This window comes from Bactrocera dorsalis, chromosome 1, assembly GCF_023373825.1.
Source record: "Bactrocera dorsalis isolate Fly_Bdor chromosome 1, ASM2337382v1, whole genome shotgun sequence".
Classification (NCBI taxonomy): domain Eukaryota; kingdom Metazoa; phylum Arthropoda; class Insecta; order Diptera; family Tephritidae; genus Bactrocera; species Bactrocera dorsalis.
Window position 1 is genome coordinate 112,801,255 of NC_064303.1, and position 22,329 is coordinate 112,823,583.

Below are 22,329 nucleotides of genomic sequence, written 5' to 3' on the forward strand. Positions count from 1 at the left end.
AACCAACAGCCAATCAAGTAGCTAGTACACCGAGTCATCGATGACTAACTAAGCCCGAACTGCCAAGTCCAGTTGAAGTGCGTTTAAGGGGTCCACTTCGTGCGTGTACGATCGCTTGGGAAGGAGGTGCTTAAGACCGGTAGCCGAAGGTACGGCAGCTACTGGTTTACATGTGGCAGCAGCAATAGCGACAACTACAACTACATTAGTGTGCGCATGAGAACAGTGTTTAGGTGACGATAAAAGTCGTTTGAAATGTTGAAATCAGTGAACGCTTAGGTGGTGGCACGCATTTTGTGATTTTGTGAATGAAGATATAATTTACAATTAGAAATGCATTATAAAAGCTCTCAACACTAAACCGAGGAATCTGAATATGTAATGTTTAAGTAATATGTGCGCATATATAATTTATGGCCATAAATTAATTAGTAGATAAAAGCAAAAATTATAAATTATTTTTTCTACTAATGCTTTAAACACATTTATTGAGAATTTTGTATATAAAATACAATAAAAGAATTGATATAATAACTGTTGAGAAATACTTCAGCAAAAATCAATAAAATTGAGTATATTTTTCTATAAAAGGAAACGGTTTTGAAAGTCTTATAACACCCATTATTATCAATAATATGTCTAGATAAGAATACTCAACAAATTTGAATGAAAAATTTGCGATTTATGTGTCAAGAGGTGTCCTGATTACAAATTTGAGTTTAAAATTTTTCATTACGTACAGTAATTTTTATGATTTTAGTAAATATTGGTGGTTTGACTTCTATACCCCTCCATCACAGCCCAAAAAGTACTACTTGTTAGACAAATTTTGCTATTGTTTTCGGTTTTAACGGCCAAAGTTGGCAAGAAACTGACTCAAATGTCACAGTTCCAAAATGGCTGTAATAATGAAACTAAATTCTCTCTAAATTCAATTGAAAATTAAATTTCTACTAGATTTTGTCTAGCTCTAATCATGATACTAATATACTAAAGCAATTACTATGCTTAAAAATATTTCTCATATAATAAAAGTAAAAAAAAAATTTTGTGAAGTTTCGACTATAGAATACAATATGAGAGTATAAAAAAAATAAAACAATACCTTAAAATTTTTTTTAAAAAGAATATCTGCCAATACAAAAATTTTTAAATAAAATTGTCACACCGTGCGTCGGTAGATATAATTTGATTTTTAGCAGTGAAGCTTCGACGCCGATTTGGCCGTCGCTAACACAACCACAGCAGCCGAAGCGACTATTGTAAGCTCTAGTATTGATTTTATCACGTCGCCACTGTCAAATGTGGTCACTAGCGGAGTGATTTGTTTTATGTGGTTTACGTGACGTATGCATAATTGTGGGCATGAACAGCCGCATTCGGCTGCCACACGATCGCATACAATATCAACTGCATGAAACAGCTGCCCAACGAACGCAAACAGTAGCTGTGATCTGTATTGGTAACGGCTACCATTGGCCAGCCATTACGCACACCGATGGGTGTGCCAATGGGAAGTGGGCGCACGTAAACGCAGTGACTAATGCAGACAGCCAATAATAGCTACTGTAGATGTGTACGGAGCACGCAACAATGAACAATTATAATAATAGGAGTAAAATTGTGTATTAAATATTTTGATAATTATAAATATTTATATTAGGAAAGAGTTTCAAATTGTTAAACTTACCAAAATCAGGTAGCTAAAATAAACGTAAAGTTGCAGATGCGATTTTCCGTCGGTTTAAAGTCCTTTTCACGTCGCTTTTAACAACTTTGCGATATTTCAATATTTTCTAAAAAGTCGCTTAAGCCCACACACGATTAGTTTTTCGTTACGGCCAATTTTGAAATTTTTAATCATAAAAATACTTGTTGTCTTATCCACGCAATGTAAAAACTTGTCCGATTTTATTACCGCAATCGGACAGAAGATGTACGTTCGCCTTGAGAAAAAACTGCGTTATGCTTTTGTCAGGTTATATTATTTTATGATGATATTGCGTGCGTGCTAAGCGGCGCGATCTCGGCTTGGCGTATTCTGGTATACAACTGCTTTAATATTATTTAATAAAATATATTTCACTTCCGAACGCTTCCGTGCGCGACAGTGAACTGCAAAGTTACGATCGAAACTTCAGCTTGATAGTTAACAGCTGCCTGTGTTGAACGCGGAGCGGCTTCTGCTTCTGCTTTCTGCTTCTGCCGTGATATCACCTTGCTTTTCTTATTACTCAGTCCTCTTGCTTCGCGCCTTGTGCCTCTTGCGGCCGCACACCCATGAGTCGGGCGATCGTGTTGCCCAGCCGTTCAAGCCGCTGATCGTGCTGATGGTGCTGTTGCTGCTATTGCTGTTGCTGGTAGTGGTGCTGATGGTGGCAGTTGCTATTGCGGTTGTGGAGCTGCTGGCGATGCCTACTGGCTGTTGCTCCGACTGGTACGCCCGCCTTCCACTTCTTCGCCGCCGCAAGCGCATTACCATTATGTTTGTTGTTATTGTAATTGGTTCATTGGTTCATTGCTGGACTACTACAGTTCCAATAATTGTTGTTGCTTTTGCCTTCGCACGCTTTCAGTTTGTGGCTCCGCTTTCGATGGAATTCTCGAAAAATGAAGACAGCACTGCCATACACATGTGTGTGTGCATACAAGATAGAAGCACAAAAGCAAAAACATAATGTAAAATGAAGTAGATACCTCCACACATATACACATACATATGTTGGTAGGTACACTTGTATAACAACAGCAGGGGCATAGAAAACATCATCACTTGCGCTCAAAAACGGAGCTCCAACAAGAAAAGACCAGCAGCAGAATCTTGCACAGGCGGGCAAAAATAATTACAAAAATGTACTCTTGGCATTTGGCCAACTTGCTCTGTGCATGTGCGAATGAGATGCAGATGTTGTTGCTGCTTTCAAGTAGAGTGATATTCGGCCAGTGTACGGTAAGCAGACACCAACACCAACAAGACAGGCATCAACCATCCACCACCAACCAACTTGTCGGCACTCCAGTGCAAATACATTAAATTTCAGGCTCGATTACTCAACTGCTCGGCATACTCAAACTGCGCTCACTCAAAGCGGACAACGAGCCGTGGAGTGCTTTCGACTATGCGCACGCGCGACAGTTTATAAAGGTTTACACTCCATTGACTTCAGTTAAATACGTGTATTTCCGTTGGAGTGAGTTGGAGGCAGAGTAGAAAAGGCACTGCAACTTTAATTCGAATTGAGTACTTTTTAACGCACACAACTCAATACAAATGCAAAGCAACTTCTTTAAGTGCGGCTGTGTATGTGTTGGGGGATTTTTGGTGCTTTGTCGATATGTGCGAGGGGCGTATCCCTTTTGCCTTATAGCCGTATTACGGTGGCTAAGCGCCGTCCGAGTTGTGGTAATTACGGCCAAATAACGTGCTACCGTGGCCGCAACGCCAAGCAGCGCTCAAAGCCAGTCAAAAGCCGAGCCAGCGCAGCGGTTAGCAACAGCGAAGCCGGCAGCAAACGAGTGGCTTGAATTTGTGGATTATGAACTTATGTCTATATAAAAACGCAAAGCTTCAGATACAAATATGCTTATGTATACATATTTATATGTATGTAAGTAAATAAGTAAGGATGGACATTTTAATTATGCAGCAGTAAGTGGTAACAGCAGTGAAAGTTCAGCAAATTGTATTGCCATTGCCGCAAAGTTGGCAGCAACGGTGAATGAATGAGCTGACGCTGATGAATGGTTTGAGGGCAAATCGAATTGAAGTTGCTGTAGTATTGGTGAAGTAGTTACATAGTTGGAGGAAACGGTTGTGCCGGAGTGCTTGACTGTTCCGACGCTAGTGGTGACCAGTAGCATTACTTTGCCGCAGCACTTTCGCCATCTCTTTCGTTTGTTTGTTGGTTAAACTGTGTTATCACCACTCATGAGGTTGGCAGTGCGTCGCTACTACTTTTACACACTCGAAATATTTTTTCTTTCTTTGAAGGCAACCTTTTTATATATAATATGCTTACATTTATAGGTACATACATATGTATGTATAGTACAAGCAACTGGCTTTGTACGAGCCTTTCTGTTCCCTTAACTATTTTTTTCTCGCATGCATGCACATATTAACATACAGACGCTTTTAAACCACCACCCTCTTTGTAGCAACTCACAATGCTAGCGCTTCCACACTTACACATTTAAAGCTATTTGTGTCGTCACCACTGCTGCGCTCCATTTTCGAGGGGGCGGTACTGTTCGAATCAACCAATCAGCGGTCGCCGTTGCTGTGGTTGCCCTAAATTTGGAGCGTACAGTAAATTTACTCGAAAATAAATAGAAAAAAATAAAAAGTTCGGCTTGAAGCACATAGCACACACAGCTGCGGCCTCCATGCACAATAATAAGAACAACAAAAAATGTGCTCCATTTATGTACATTCATGCACCGTTCGAGGAGTGTGAACGAATACGAGGGAGTTTTCGGGTTTCTGGTTGCTTCGGTTAGAGCGAGTTGACAAGTCAACTGAGCAAGTTTTGACATCACCAACAGCGGCATCGTGTCCGGAAGGCATTATGGTAAGCATTTTGTGCTTCTGCTGTACATTACGCCGTGCTCGCAATCATATAGCAATGCATAGATGTATATGGAGTGTATTGCGTTGGTCCAATACTTCTCTACACGTCGAATAAAATTGCGTATACTCACTCATACTTGAATATAAGAAGGTATAGGTGTATGTATGAACGCATTTGTGTCTTCTACGACAATGTATGTATATAAATAACTGCGTTAAAAATAACTTTGGACGATTACATTTATAACGAAATGTTTGTAATATATGCATGTACATACATATATACATACTTATATCTATGTACATACATATGTACATAATTATGTTTATGGAAGTATATGTTTTGGTGCAGCAGTAAATATGGATATATTTTACTATTGTTGGTTTTACCGCTTTTCGTCTGCGTAATTTTCTCACCCACACTCCGGTATATATACTTATATGTATAGAAATGTAAATAAGCCTACATTTGCACAGACCTACTTATAAGCATACGCTCATATATATGTGTATATGAATATAAAATCATAGTTAACTCTGTTGTCGGCAAACTTCAAGAAGCAAAGCTTTATTTTTGTTAGAAAAAATATCTCTTACTTTGACAATTGCCGCGGAAAACAGCATATTCATTACTGTAGCCTCTCAATACTACCACAGTCACCTCCGTCTGTTTTGCTAGACTTTTACTTAAAATTTTTATGCACCATTGGAGAAAGATGATGTTATTATTGAATACTTTGACTTTTGAGGTTAACTTCGAAATGCGGAGATATTGGTTTTTACTTCCGACTCAATTTTTCAAATTAGTTTGGTCCAATATCCAGCCTAGTGTCTTATACAGAGCAAAAGTAACCTGCATTTTTCTCAAGGCAAATAGCCCATAAAACATGGACTTCCATTAAATACCACTAAGTTGAGAACAAAAATACAAAAGATTCCTTATAAGAACTTTATTTCGATCAGTCAGTTCAACGCCAATTTTGGTAAAGATATCTCGTCAAGTGAAAAATGTTCCATGCAACTGACTCCGAATTTGTCTAAACAGACGTGTATGGAAAAATCGACTCAGCTGGACGAGCTGTGGATTTATATTTATGTGTATATATTTTATAGGATCCCCAAAGTTTTCTTTTCGATTTCACAAACTTCCGACAAACTATTTAAATTTATAAAAAATGGAAAAATGTTGGAGTATTTGGCTTATAACTATATCCTTATGACCCTGCTTACATGAAAGCATCAATGTGCAAATCGGAACATAACTAGTTTTGTGATTGGACTCCCAAAGTAATCAAAAATATCTCAGACCTCGTGGAGAAATTGAATGAACGAGCTCGCTCTTTGCTATAATTCACAATATTCATAGATCAGTGAAGGACCAAATCATCTCCATGTAACGCCCATACTCCAAACAATTTAGATTTTCTGATTAAATGAAAGAAGCCAATATAACCAACTTTATTTACGAATAACAATTCAAGAAAATATTTTTCGAATCATTTCGATTATTCTTGAATGAACTTCACGGTGTACCATTCAACAACATTCGTTTCATTAATGAAAATGTGTCATCGGCAAATTAAATACAACGAATTAATTTAGAGCTTCATTTAATGGCCTCACACTTCACCCCCACACTCTCTCCAGCTGTACAACCAGAACAGCAACCGACAAAATGAATAAATATACACGATAACCACAAAGTACACCTTTCGCACCATAGCAAGCCACACACGAACATTCGAAACGTCGGGAACGTCGGCAGAGCGACTAGCCACAACCACAAAGTGCCGCCGCGGCCGCACACCGATCTACAATACAGTTGGCGACGTAATTGACCGCCACTTTCAATGGCTTAAATGGTGGCAGCTAAAGCAGCAACAACAAAAACATCTAAATTATTCGTGACAACGGCAATGGCAGGAGCTGCGACGCCAGCGGCGACTGCGACGACAGCGGCAGCGACGACTCTGAAAAAGCGCTCAAAATCAAGAGATTATTTTCTTTGTTTTTGCGTCGTGTCATAAATTACGTCCATTCATGGCAACGCAATGCAGACATTTATTTTCTACCAAATTGGATGAATCGGCGACAATTTATGAGCGCTGCCATCGACGGATCGCAACTTTATTATTTTTATGTTTTGTTGTTAACGCTTTAGTTGTTTGGCATTTTATGGACACAAATAAATATTTAAATAAACATCGTTTCGGAATGATATATGTACATAAGTATGTATGTGTGTGTGTGTGTGCGCTTGTACATGTGTCAAGCTAACTGGTCGGTTATATTTTATTTAAATTTTTTTAAGTATCGACAAAAAAAGACCATAAATAAATAGATGTATTCGTGAGATGACAACAATGAACTACTGAATACTAATTCCCCAACAGATCTTCAATAACAACGGTAACAACAGCAGCCATATCGGCAGCAGTCGCAACACTAAAAGCATTAGCAGTAACAGCAACCGCAAATAGCAGTAAAATCAAGCATTTATTTACTATTGAATACAATAAAAGTGACGCTTTGAGGAAGCCAACTGGAGTGCGAACTCGAGGGAGGTGCTGCTCAACTGGGTTGGGTCGGCGCGGTGATTTGCATACGCCGATCGATTCAAGCAGTTCAATTCAAAGGTTTCATTAATATTTATGAATGTTGGCAAGAAAAATGATACATACATATGTATGTATGTATGTAGAAGTTCAATCAAAACTTTTGTCTAAATGTGTGCTGTTAAAAATAGAGATTCACCACACCAACAACAAGGTTTTCACACTTTAGCCAAATATTTTTCGATCCGCTTTGCACTCATTTGTTAGTCTAACAACAAAAGCTTAAAGTTCATTAAGTCAAAGTAGTATTTCATCACACATATTGTCTGTACACGTTTTTCTTTTGTAAAGAAATATATTAATGGAAAAATATAAGTCATTTTGGCGCTTTCATTTTTAGCGTTAACACTTGTTCGTCGTTTCGTCAAATAAAATAATGTATTTGGTAATATTTTAGTTGAATGAATATTATTTGGAAGGGATCCTCCCCCGCCAATCTTAAAATGATACGAAACACTGATGGTGACTAAAAGTTCACACCTAATGGCTCTACGCTAAGCATTCTAATCTGTCTGATGTATGAGGGATTATGTTTTTGGAACAACCTTACTTTTATACGTATCTTACAAAACCACACCGTATGCATAAGAAACATACAGATCACCCACCTGCTTCTGTGCAAAAGATGAATTTTGTTGGAAGTTAGAATTAAATCGGGTACTTCTTATAATGATCCTAAAGAAAACAATATATTTGGTGAAAGTCTGGGTCGGCTTTAATATACCGTCCCAGGATTTCGGGAATATATATATGATTATAGCCGCAGGAAGCTTATAGTTTGCGAGATATTTTGAAAATTTGCAATATTTTAATTAAATATTTTCTATACATAAAATTAATTTTGCACTTATCTTTTTCAATTTTATATACACTAACACATCACTTATTCATTTGTACACATTTATTTTATATAATATAGTGCAAAAATAGCTTTTAGTATACATTTAAATTATTGTTGAATTATGATTATTTAAGAATAACAAATGAATTACAAACTATTAAATAATCAGTATTACCATACTAAAATATTTTACAAACTAAAACCAAAAAAAATATAAAGAAATATTATACAGGAAACATAATCGTTGATAAACAATAAAAAATATATAAAAAATTTAAGCGGCCTGAATGGCTGAAGTCAGTTTTGAATTACCAAGTGTCCACATAACCGAGCAAAACCTTTTTGGCAACAAGGATTAACCGAACAGCGAACTCCCTTATTATGTAGACAAATCGAGCTTTAACGGCAAGTTAATATTTTTACAGCATAAAAAATCCAAAAGTTCTAAGCTATGACATTAAAATGAAAAAAAGTAAGTCACCTGACTTATATGTATGTTTTAGAGTGCATTATCAATATTAGAGATTTAGAATGTTTAAGAGAAATTCAGAAACAATTTTATATTTTTCTTCTTTATATTGTTATAGACGAGTTTACAACAGCCCTTCCTTTTCACTGTTTGACGCCAATTAGAGATTTCAAGTGTAGCCCGGTCCTTCTCCACCTGGCGTCGAATACTCTCAGAGCTGTAGTGCTTTCGTTCATTCGAATGATATAACTTAGCCAGCGAAGCCACTGTCCGTTAATTCGTAATGTTAATTCACTGAACTAAGTCAATGTCGTCGTAGCCAATGCGAAAAGGACCATAAATCTTCCGCAGAACCTTTTTCTCGAAAAATCTCATCAAATGTTGTCATCGTCCATGCCTCTACACTATAAAGTAGGACGGGGATGATGAATGACTTGTAGAATTTAGCCTTTGTTCGTCGAGAGAGGACCTTACTTCTGAGTTGACTACTCAGATCGAAGTAACACCTGTTGGCAAGAGTTATTCTATGTTAGATTGCAAGACCCATTTGCTTCGCTTCTTTATCCAACCTAGAGAAAACAAAACTCACGGCGCAGTAGAAGATTGTTCCTCTTCTATTCAGCTCTGCAGCTCGAATTATCTCCTCCAGCAGCAGACTGAAGAAGTCTCACGATAGGGAGTTGCCTTGTTTGAAATCCCGTTGGGTATCGAACGGTTCGGAGATGGCCTTCCCGATCCTAACGGAACTTTTGGTATTGCTCAACGTTAGTTTACACAGCTTTATTAGTTTTGCGAGGATAACAAATTCAGATATATAGGCATAGAGGCATGTCGTTTTCGTGCTATCAAAAGCAGCTTTAAAATCGACGAAGAGGTAGTGTGAGTCAATCTTTTCTTCTAGGGGGTCATTTTCAAAATTTGACGTATGGTGAATATCTGATCAGTTGTTGATTTTTCAGACTTGAAGCCACACTGATAAGGTCTAATCAGTTTGTTAACGGTGGGGTTTAATCTTTCACACAATACGCCCAAGAGAGGAGGCTTATCCCACAGACAGATAGATAGATGTTCTTCAGACGGCTAATTCTTATTCGAACTTCTTCATGGTTGGACAATGGAATGTCTACTCCATCGTCATCGATTGGGGAATCGGGTTCGCCTTCTCCTGGCGTTATGCTTTCGCACAGCAGGATGAGAAGTATTTTTTCCATAATTTCAGTATGCTCTGGGCATCAGTCTCCAGATCACAACAATTTTTAATGTAACAAACTTTCCACTTGTGCTAGCTTTTGTGGACTGCGTTCAAGTAAGGATACTATCACTAGGTCAGTATACTCGTAACAAATAATTTAAACTAATGGAGAGTATTTAAAATCAATATATAATTAGGTGGGGATGAAGTAGAATTATTTCGAAACCGAAAAAACTACTTTTCAATTAATGGGCCCGGATTAGGCACATGTGCAAAAGTACAAAAACCAAAACTATAAAAATCCACATTTCAATGGCTCTCATTCAATGTAGTGCAAGAACCAAACAAAAAGAAAAAAAGTTCTCAGCGCGTTTTTACTTTGGTTTTAGTTGATCCTTAAGTATCTGCATTTGAGAGCATGCTTCTCAATTATACATTTTTGTTGTCTTTCCGTTCATTTTGACTTTATACATACATATGTATTGCCTAGCTTAGCCCAACTTGTATGTTTTTTATTTCAACTATCCATTTTGATCGCTAAATACAATTTATTTGTTTACACAAAACAGCTGTAATTCTTACTAACATCCCTGCCTTTTCATTTTTGTAATGAGAAATGTGAATATTGGTGAAATGCAGAAAACTTAAGTCCAAAGTTAATTAAAATTAAATTAAAAAGTAATATTAAATGAAACTTAACTTGCAATCAATAAATTTCGTGAAACCGAGCAATTACATAGTATAAAGCAACAACATCAATATGCTGCAGCAGAAAAACTAAAATAAAATCTTCGCAATTCTCCCTGCCTGCCGAGACCGTCGCTGTCACACAGTTATATCGCTCATTTGCTACAAGACCGGCATAAGTCAAAAAAATCGATTCTCCAGAAAACGCTTTTAAAGTTTTCAACTTACTACAACCTTACACGGTGACTCCAACCTTACACCTCTTCTCAAGCGGAGCATATAAGAGGTATTCATATGAATTTTTCACTCAACATGAAGTATGATATAACGAACAATTCTGCATCATTAACTCAAAAATCACGTTTTTTGAATTATGCCGGTCTTGCAGCAAATGAGCGATATGTAAGTATGTATATTTATAATTTAATCAGCGGTTAAGATGCTGGAAATCAATGAATGAATGAAACGAGTTGATCAAGTCGAAACGCGCAACGCTCGCGATTCGGCCGCTATGAAATATTGGCTTTTGATTGACATCAGCGCAAAGCAAACATACATACATACATATGTATGTATGCAAATGCCTTCAGCGACTGCTTCAGTTCGCAGCCAAGTACGATCTCACACGTTTCAACAAGATATAAGTATGTAAGTGGGAAAATCGCTTTGATTTCAGCTTCCAATTGATGTTTCAACACCGCGCGCTGAACGCTTGAATGGCTGATGATGCTGGTGTTTGCTGTTATTTTAATTTTATTTTTTATTTATATTTTTTAGCGTTTTTATAGCTTGTATGTATTTCATATGATGCTGATGCGGTGTGCGTTGTTGTTGTGCGCGTTTTTGGTAGGACATTAAAACACAACCCACACATGTGCATTTTAAGTTTTATATGGCAATTAATGAAATTTAATACTTTATATATGTAAACAAGGTGAATATATGGACACAACGCTGACGGGTAGCGCGTTTAACGAGCGCTTGCACTGTTGTTGTCATTGTTAGTTTCAATTTTTTATTACGAATATTTGCATTTGGCATCGCGATGTGGCTGCTGTGCGTGTGTGTGTGTATGTGTGCTGATGTTGTCTGAAACAAATGTGGTTTATTGCTGCTACATTTATTTGCATTTAAACGGCTTTGATCCACTGAGTTGCTTATACAGTTTGCTACCCTGCTGGTGGCACTGCTTATTAACATATACATATCTACATATACATACATACATATGTATATGCGAACAAATGTAGGTGTATATGACGTCCGCGTTGTTATTGTTTCGACGAAAGCGATGGCGACGGCGGTGGCGCTGGCGCTGTTTCCCGCACATTGGGGGTTCCAAAAATCTTGTCTCTTTTACAGCTTCTGCTGCCGTTTTCAGCCAACCACATGCATAAATACATACATACGCATGCACCAGTATATGCAGCAGGTATCAGGTTTGTCAATGCATGTGTCGGAGATCCTTAAAATCTACATTCCACCCACCAAACGGCGCGCATGCGCACTCCAGCCAACCGAAATTCAACCAAAAACTTAACTCAGCGTACAAATTAAACCATAAATTATATGAAGCCATTAGTTTTCGAGAATTTTATATGACAAAACAAATAATTTCTTCCACAATAAACTTTTTTCTGGTGTGTATTTTGTTTCTTTTGTTTTGCGCAACTGTTTTTAAAAATCGTTTCTCACTTTTTGTTTCGAACGTTGCATGAATAGCTTGAATAGCAGCAGAACAAATGTATTGCAACTTATTTCGGTTTTTAAATTGTGGTCATTCAATATATTTATTTGAGCGGGTAACCAAGCAGGGGCCCAAACAACAAACAACCAGCCAGTGGGTATAACGTATCAAACTGTGTGCTGAGTGTAACCGAGCCGCTTGGAACGGAACTGAGAAGCTCGCGCGCTGCTTAGCAAAAGTCATCAGCGAGGCAGTAAACCACTAACACTGCGTCTTTACCACACGGAATTGACGCCCGGACGCCCGAACAACGCCGGAATGCCTGAGCACCCGCTGTGCACGCTACGCTAACCATTGTGAATCATTTAAATTTTGTATAAATTCAACTTCATTTATTATGATTTTTATGATTACTGACCACATAAATACATACCAACAAGCTTACATATACACACATGCGTGCGTGTGTGTGTGTGTGGAAAGGGTATAGTGGCAGATATGGACCTACCTATGAGCACATTACTTTGTAGCTGTCATAAGGATATTGAATTATGACTATGCACGAGATGGGATGATCGTATGATAGCCCACATGCGCGCCGAGAATGATCCAGTAATTATCGCTGATACGTTGAAATGTGCTTTGCAATCATTTTGCTACTGTTGTCCTACATAAATTCGCTATTAATTATGCGAGGGCTTACGTTTGTGCCCAATAAGCTTATGTGTGCCCAGATATTTGCATATTAGTAGAAAAAAAGGTTAGGGTATTCATTAACATATTGATAGATGTTGTGACATATTTTCATTAAATTGCTGGGTGGTCTTTCAGGACCTCGACGTCAAGCTTCAGTGGAGCGCTCTCGTTTGCTCTGAGATTAATTCAATTTAAGTTAATTACTGAAACTCGCTGAAATGAGCTTACAGATTCTAAAATTATCATCTGCGAGACCTTTTGGAAACACATGTAAAAAAATATATTAGTAGTCGAAAAGGTCTTTTCGCATTTTGTCAATAGATGCCGTTGCTGTACGTATATCAGTTCGCGTAGCACAAAAATGGTTCGCTCGCTTCCGTACTGGAAATTTCGATGTGACATGAAATGAAATGAGGTACATCTCACTCTGCCCGACTTATCGTTGAAAAAGTCGATTAAATTATGGAAAAGATTGACCAGGACCGTCACATAAGCAGCCATGACGTCGCTAAGGAACTTAACATTCATCATCAAACGGTTTTGAACCATTTAAAAAAGGCTGGCTACAAAATGAAGCTCGATGTATGGATTCCACATGAATTTTCTGTGAAAAATTTAATGGACCGTATAAACATCCGCGATTCTTTGCTGAAACGAAATGAAGTCGCACCATTTCTGAAGCGAATGGTAACAGAAACCGAAAAGTGGATCAAATACGACAAAAATGTGCGAAGAAGATCATGGTCCAAGCATGATGAAGCTCAACAAATGGTCGCAAAGGCAGGATTGACGTCTCGAAAGGTTATGCTGAGTGTTTGGTGGGATTGGAAAGGAATCATCCACTATGAGCTGCTTCAGCCTGGCCGAACGATTGATTCTAAATTTTACTGTCAACAACTGATGAGATTGAATCAAGCAATCGAAAAAAAACGGAACAGAACTGATTAACAGGAAGAGCTTCGTCTTCCTTCAGGACAACACTGGACCGCACACACCTTTGATGTCTCGGCAAAAACTAAGAGAGCTTGGCTGGGAAGTTTTCATGCATCCACCATATAGCCCTGACCTTGCACCATCGGACTACCATTTGTTTCGGTCAATGCAGAACTCCCTTAATGGATTAAAGTTGGTTTTTTTTCACAGATACTTGTCGCAGTTGTTCGCCGAGAAACCAGAAAAGTTTTGCACTGATGGAATAATGCCACTAGCGGGAAAATTACAAAAAGTGGTCGACCCAAAATGGTGCATATTTGGTTCTTTAAAGTTCATTTTAAATATAGTGCAAAATAAGTTGAAGTTTGATTAGAAATACGAAAATACTTTTTCGACTACCCAAGATATGGATTTTGAGAAGCGAAATGAGCTTACAGATTCTAAAATTATCATCTGCGAGTCCTTTTTGGAAACTCAAGTCAAAATAATATAAAAATTAAAAAAACATGAACCCAGAAACCGAGTTCGCACCACTTTTTATCAACATGAATATAGTGGAACACTCTAATCTTACTTTACTAATACTAAGAATTTTATTTCCAGCTACATAATAAAATAATAGTTCTATAAATAAATACAGCAACACACAAGCGTATGTATATGTATATGTACATAAAACGGGCTGGGATGTCTGCAAGTGAGCACTGTATTTACAAGCAGACCAATTAAAGGTGCGCACTACGCTGTTAGCTCAGCGCTACCAAGAAGAGAATTTGATAGAGTAGTGATGAGATGCGTTTAAATGTTGCAGCCTTGTATTACAGACTCCCATAGTGATAATGCAATTTGGCCAGCGGCGCAATATGGAGCATTCCAGCACCATTCACTTGTTCAACGTGTTCTCTTGCCCAGTGACACACACACACACGCAGGTGAGCCACGATAGTAGTTTTGCACATACTCTTACAAGCATACGCATAAATTCATACATACATACACTCCAAGCACACAAATGATTGGCGAATGCAGTGCATAGGCATGCGAGGCAGTTCACGCATGCGCGCAATATCAGCCGCCTATTGCTAATGTACTCGAGTATTTAGGTGTGTGTGTATATTTTACAGAACGATCATGAAAAGCTTTCAAGGGCCTGCAGGAAAACGCAAACTGCATAGTGCAAATTTAGCCGTACGTTATGAATTCTAAGGCAAACACGCATACATTTCGATATCGAATTTTTATTTCGAAATTGACTCCAAACTCCACAGATACTTCCTTGCTGATGATATATTTATGTCTCTCCCGATATAAAGCTAATTTTCATCAACATCTAAATTTCATCAACATTCGGCTTTTTCTGCAGGGCTAACGCCAGTTGAACAATACATTCACTACACCAACAACAAAAAGTTGCAAGTTGAGGCCTCACAACACGGAGAATTGAACGCGCCGCATTCGTGTTGCGCATGAGCACTCCGCGATTCTTTTGCTCCTGTCCGCACAGACTGTGTACGCGAGGCGCACAAAACGTTTACAACAACAACATCAACAATAACAACTAAGGCATCAGCAGTACCATCAGAGCATTCCGGCACCGTGGGAAATGCACAGTAGTGGCAAATGAGTGGAGCAACGCATACACCGCTCCCAAACCTATGTATCTAAGTGTGTATATCCATGTGTGTGTGTGTGTGTATGTAAACACATTCATGTATCCAAAAATGCAACACATAGAGATATAGCTATACAATTATACTTAAATGTATGTATGTGCGTATGTATGTACACAAACAATAGCTGACTGGCTGGCCAAGTTGCTGAGTGCTTGAATAGCTGAGTGGCTGCCTTACCCACAGCTGTATGGATGGATGGATGGATGAATGGGCGCTATGGTTGGCCTGTCGATGGCACCGCTGCTGCACGGCGACTTCGAGATTACTCTTTGACAATGCCTTCACTGCTTTATCATTTCCGAAACTATTGAAAGGCGCTTTTAGTTATTATTTTATTTAGGCTTGCCACTCAGGACAAGTATTTGTCCATACGGGACTCCTCTCAAGTAGCCGCATGCGTTTTATGCACTTTGTGTCGCATTTTGCGCTTGCTGTACGCAATCAGGTGTATTTCCAAAATATATTAATGTTTTTTCGACTAACAAATATAATTACAAATATGTTTTAATTTGATAATTAGACATTTTTCTTTGATATTTATTTTTTATCCTTCTACGTTTTTTGCTATAAAAAAATTGCAAGGTGATTTTAGTACAAAATATCTATAAATACAGTATATCCTCTTAAAAAAAAATGTGTAAAATATAATTTAGATTCATAGTAAGAAAACAATAGTTCATCATTGCATATACGAGGTGTGTTCAAAAAGTATCGCGCATTTTGTGTTTTTTTCAAAAATTATTTATTTATTCATGAATATCTATTTTGTCCCCTTCAAAGTAATCCCCAAGAGATATTATACACTTGTGCCAACGGTTTTTCCAATCTTCGAAGCACTTCAAAAAATCAGTTTTTTTATCTTCTTCAGCTCCTCCTTCGATGTCGTCTTTATCTCGTCAAGAGAAGCGTAACGTCGTCCTTTCATGGGCCTCTTCAGTTTAATTACATATGCTATGCTACATATAAAATACATACAAATAAAGACATGACAATTACTTAAAGTGGTACTCCGCTGTCCTCCTCCTCCTCCTTAGCTTTGCATCTATGGATCTCCCGCGAGCTTGGCAAACGCTGGTCAACAACCGAGCCTGCAGCAACGAGATGCTGCTGACCTAGAGGGAAACGTAAGATGTCTTATAATAACTTGTTCTTAGCAAGACTCTTCCGTCGCTATGGTAGATGTTGAGGAACACATTTTCACGCATTTTCTAAAATCTGGCGTTACGTTCAAAAAAGTTTCGTCGATCTACAAAAATGGGTCTGGTGATCCATATCTAAAGATTTTGGAACTACAAAGAATCTGCGCTCACAGCTATCCAAGTGAAATCCTGCGTTACATTTCCCCTCAACCCTATAACCAAGACTTACCTAATCTAAGGGGTTGTTATATTAATTACAATTGAACACGCGTTTTGGAAATTAATATTTAGGACTTTTAGACATTGGTCCGGCGTAAGCCTTGACATGGTATGGTCAACATATATGTACTTCAAGCATCTATGTAATAAATTAGGAGCCTCTAAAATCTGTGGCCTATGCACACATAACTGGAGTCGAACATGTAATAATATATGATATTTACACCCTTGCAACATGTTACAGAATATAATAGTTTTGTTCATCTAACGGTTTTACATATATGTCACCTAAAACTAATCGAGTTAGATATAGGGTTCTTCTTCTTGTTTATTGGCGTAGACACCGCTTACGCGGTTACAGCCGAGCTTACAAAAGCGCACCAGTCGTTGCTTCTTTTCGCAGTTTGGCGCCAATTGGAGATCCCAAGTGTAACCAGGTTCTATTCTTCCTCTGCTTCCCCCGACGGGAACAGCTTCGAATACTTTCAAAGCTGGTGTGTTTTCGTCCATACTGACGACATGACCTAGCCAACGTAGCCGCTCTCTCTTGATTCACTGAACTATAATGTCAATGTCGTCGTATACGTATCTCGTAACTTGGGTAAAAATTAAGATATCTTGATGAAACTTGGTACGCGCGTTCTAAGTTTGCCAGTATGCAAAAAAAACAGTGGGCGTTTCTTCGCACTCTAATTGATTTAATGTACATATCTCTCAAGGTAACACTACAACAACCGAATTTGCTCTTCAAAAATATTATAAGAACTTCTATCGATAATGCGAAAGTAGAACTTAACCCTTCCTTACTTGTTAAATAAAGGATTCTGCTTATATATATGGTTGCAAGAGTCAAACTTCTAATTTGCACAAACCGAAATTGTAGCATTTGAAGTTTAAAAGCGTTTTGAAATGAGAAACGGCTGATGAATCTCGCAATATTGAATAAATCAGTAGAATTCGACGTTCCTTGAAAGCAAATCAATAATAAGAGTTATAGAATGGAAACAAATATTCCCAGCTGCTTCGCTCTTCGGACACTTACGAACTTGCGGGTTTAGAAAGGGGAATCTTAGAAAGTCAAAATAAAAATACATACATATGTATGTGTGTGAAAAAAAATAATCTTGAACTCCATATAAACTAAATCTATACATCAAGTGGATAATTGAACCGATATAAATATATTTATTCACTAAAATTTACCATATCCTACAGAGCAAATTCACTTACATACATACATACATATATGTAGTATATAACTCGCTATGTATTATGTATGTACATATCATTCATGCATGCCAATGTAATGAAAGCTGAGTAGAATCACGAGCATGACTGCCAATTACTGTTAATAACACAATTGAATACAAACTCAGCTGGCGATTTTTTTGTTTTGCCGCACTTTGGACCAATCACAAATCAATTTCGCAACTGCATGCTCGGGTCAGAGACAATGTAACGGATTTAAAATAAAGAAAATGGTGATTGCCGAACTATGGATGATATGTATGAACATGTATATGAGAGTACAACGTGTGAGTAATTTTTGAATTTATAGATATGTAGATACATACATATATATACTTATGTAATGTATGTATATGTACCATATAAAAATGAGAATTAAATGAGAGTATATATGTACATATGTAATAGTAATAATTATTAAGATGAAGATTGTAATAATAGCAATAATGTCAAGAAATATGAATAATTTGGGATTTCTTAACTTAATCCTTTCCTACTATTTTCTGAAATTTACTGAAAAATACAATAGTACTGTATATTCTCTAGTATTCTTTATACCATCAAAAAGTAGTGATTAGTTTACACCAAATCTCGTGAAAGAAGCTTGAGTTTTGTTCAAAATATAATGAAAAACCCTAAAACTTGGTTTTTTTTAAATCTTTGACATAAATTTTGAGGTTATGTGAAAAAATTTAATATGCAGAAATTATATTTCCTTTCATTACAACACCTTTGTCATATAACTTTTTTCTGAAGTGTCCGCAGTTTTGACAGAAATCGAGTAAACCGACCTCAAATCACGCAAAAAATTTTTCGTTTAATTTCTGAAGTTTTATCTTTTGTTTCCAATGAGTTTGAACCTACTATGAATTTCTTCACTTTTTAACATTTTCAAAGAATTCTGCATTGTTATATACTTGAAATGGGTTCCAATATTCGACCGGGACTATTTTCCAACCTTCGATGTTATAAAATAAAAGGCTGGATCCCCATCTAACTAACTAACTAGGGGTCTACTGAACCCTCAAAAAATTTTTTTTTAAATATAGCACATTATAGTATTCGATATACATATCGCTCATTTGCTGCAAGACCGGCATAAGTCAAAAAAAATCGATTCGCCAGAAAACGCGTTTAAAGTTTTCAACTTACTACAACCTTACACGGTGACTCCAACCTTACACCTCTTCTCAAGCGGAGCATATAAGAGGTATTCATATGAATTTTTCACTCAACATGAAGTATGATATAACGAACAATTCTGCAGCATTAACTCCAAAATCACGTTTTTTGAATTATGCCGGTCTTGCAGCAAATGAGCGATATGTATAAGGGGGTTACAGCGATTGATCCACTCTACACCAATTTTTATCGGATCAATATTACAAATTGCAATTGTAACCTTCATAAAATGCTGTTAATATGCGATGCGCTCAAGATGAAAGGATGCGGTTCGATATCTTTCCAATATCCTGTTGTACTTGCAGCATACGTCGTACAATGTTGTTAAATTTCAAATAATACTTGTAACATGTTTGCTCGTTAATTCCGGTGTATTCTTGTACCTGTTGCCCAAATGCAGTCCTTTTAGCACATTTCACTTGTATTTGGGTTTTTCCCAAAACGCTTAAAGTATACCACATAAAGAACAACATCACTGGTTTACCAAAACAAACAAACGCGCCGAAACGTGCTTACCTACCACCGCCGTAAGGCAAATAAACTAAATAAATTTACTTGATATTTGCTTGCAAAATTCATTGGCTCGCGTGTCACGTAGCGGCGCGTGGCGGCAATGAAAGTTAAACACGAAAGGACGCACGAGATCCTTTCGGCCGGGCTCCTAATTACACATGAACATGTGAAACCAGTAACCGCTGCTCCCCACCATCATTTAGCCAAATATGCATTAGGTGCGCTGTGCATGTGTGTGTGTGTGTGAACAATTGCCGTGAACAATTCGTGGTGATAAGCATCAACGCCTCTGCGCTTATCGCACATCGAATCTCTGCGTAGGCACGCAGGCGCAAACGCCGTTTTCGCCGGCGAAGGCAGTTGTGATGGCCGCGTTGCGTTGCGGTTGCCGACAGTGGATTGCGTTAATTTGTTTACCCAGAGCAATGGCAAATAACAGCAACAAACAATCAACAAGCTAACATTAACATGATCACCAACAATCAACTACAAGAACAACAATAACAACAGCATGAATAACAATATGTAATATGTATGACAACGCCAACACACAGGCGGTCGACCGCATTGGCGACCACAGAAATCGGCGAGCGCTGCGAATAAACAAACAAACAGTGCATACAGACGGACGGACGGACAGACGGATGGACGGACGGCGAAACAAATAAACACCTTGTATCTGACGTCGGCATGCCCGATGAGCACGAAGCGCAAGCGGAGGACGTTGAGGACAACGTTTGTGTGGAGGCCGAGGAGCGACCGCCGATGTGTGGGAGATAGATAACAAAGAGGTGATAATTGCACTTAAATGCAACATATTAATGTACATATAAGCACATATGCCAATGAACACATACACGCACATGTAATTCTGTCTGTTTGTACATAGGCGTCCAGGCAGTTGCGTATTTGCGCAGGCGGACCAATTGCGACTTAATAGCCTCTGTCTTATCGCAATTACGCTGGTGGTCGCCAACGGTATCGCTATTTACTTAATTCGCTCGCCAGAGGCCATTGTGTGAAACATGGGAAAATCAAACCTCAATAATGCCAAATGCATACATGAGCTCGCACATACACATGTACATATGTACGTATATGCAAGCAATGGCATGCAGTTTTATTGGCATCTTGCTCTGCAGGACATCATCATTGCTTATCAATGAATGCCACTAACAACAGTAAACAAGCAAATATCTGTTGGCCGTGTCTGCCATGGCTTAGAACACCAGCGTTGGCAATGTAAACGGTTAGAAGTAATTAAGGCGCAATGAGGCATAAAAGGAAAGCAGCAAAGACATATCTAACAACTCAAGATTTCCGTTGCTGGACATTTCCATTGAAAAACATATTTAGTTGGGTATCAAGGCAGAGATAAATAATTTTCACCTTTCCCAGAAGAGAGAAATTTTTATTCTATCAATTAACTGTTTCGCAGTGTACACCGACCTAACTGTGCTTTTATGTTTCTGGGGTCAATTTTAGAGGGTTTGATTTTATTTTGACTCACTAATTTTAGTCTGGATTTAATTTTCTGATAAAAAACAGATATGGATTTGAGCGGCTATTCTACATGAAAAGTTATATAATGTTATGGCAACTTCACTTTTACGGCAACTACCTTCGTATCCTCCCATCACGCGCTTCTAAGCGTTTGCAATGCTCAATCACACATTTTAACTAGCCAATAGAGCACATCAACGGCTCTCAAGAGATCTACCAGGTTCCCATTAAATATGAGGCAAGCGACCAGGTACTATTACTTTGTAAAAAGAGTATGAATCAGAACCGTCTACCAGAAGCATTTAGAAATACCAGGGTAACCCTCGTAAAATCACGCTTTGGGTATGCACTGTTGGTTAAGGGGTTACATGGGTTTACGGATTTCATAAAATCGACCTCCTGGAATATTATCCCAAATTTTCAAGTTGATCCGAGTAATAGTTTCGGAGATACAGCCTTGAGAACTTGAGAGCTCGAGGTTAGCTAGGCCAAGTGCGTCGTCTTTAGACGCGTTTTTCTCGAAACTGTGTTTTTGAAGTCGGTTGGCAAGATTAGATACTCAGAAACTACTCAACCCATCTTCTTGAAGGAGTTTTTTCGATTACAACAATTTGAAAAAAATATCGCGAAACAAAATATTTAATTTTTTATTAAAAAAAAAATTCTTGAAAAAACCTGTTTTTTCACGGAAACCCATGTAACCCCATAAGCACATTTCTTGTATATTCGGTTATGTAACATTGAAGAAAACTTCTGATTGCCACCAATAGACTGGGTTGCTGTTGTTATTGGAGCAGCAGAAAATATTCCTGAAGTAATTTCGAACTTTCGAATTTCGTAATTTTTTTTTGACTTTACTAAAGTTCGTATTTAAAGAGTACTTACATATGTATGTATGTGTGTATGTATACAAAAAAATATGTTTTCCAATATATCCAAAATCCAGAATAGTAAATAAATAATAATAAATTCTCGCACTAAAAGGTCTTCACTGTTGCCGTCTCATAGCCGGAATCCGTCTCAGTGAAACTCCCTGCCTGACGCATAATGTCCTGATCGATGCCATGCACCAATAGCGCCACCTCCAAATGTAAGTGCGCCGTATCCTCTTTAAGCTTATTTATCGCCTTTTTAATATTTACCACAGAACCTACATAAAATA

General features: G+C 37.9%; 1 protein-coding gene across 1 annotated transcript in view; it reads right to left on the reverse strand.

Moving 5' to 3' along the window:
- Window positions 1–22,329, reverse strand: part of LOC105230745 (intraflagellar transport protein 57 homolog) — a 35,960-nt gene that overhangs the window by 12,204 nt on the left and 1,427 nt on the right. Inside the window, exon 5 of the mRNA XM_011211708.4 lies at window positions 22,053–22,317. Within this exon, the coding sequence (XP_011210010.2) occupies window positions 22,145–22,317 (173 nt within the window). The 3' untranslated portion in view covers window positions 22,053–22,144. The remainder of the gene's footprint in view (window positions 1–22,052; window positions 22,318–22,329) is intronic.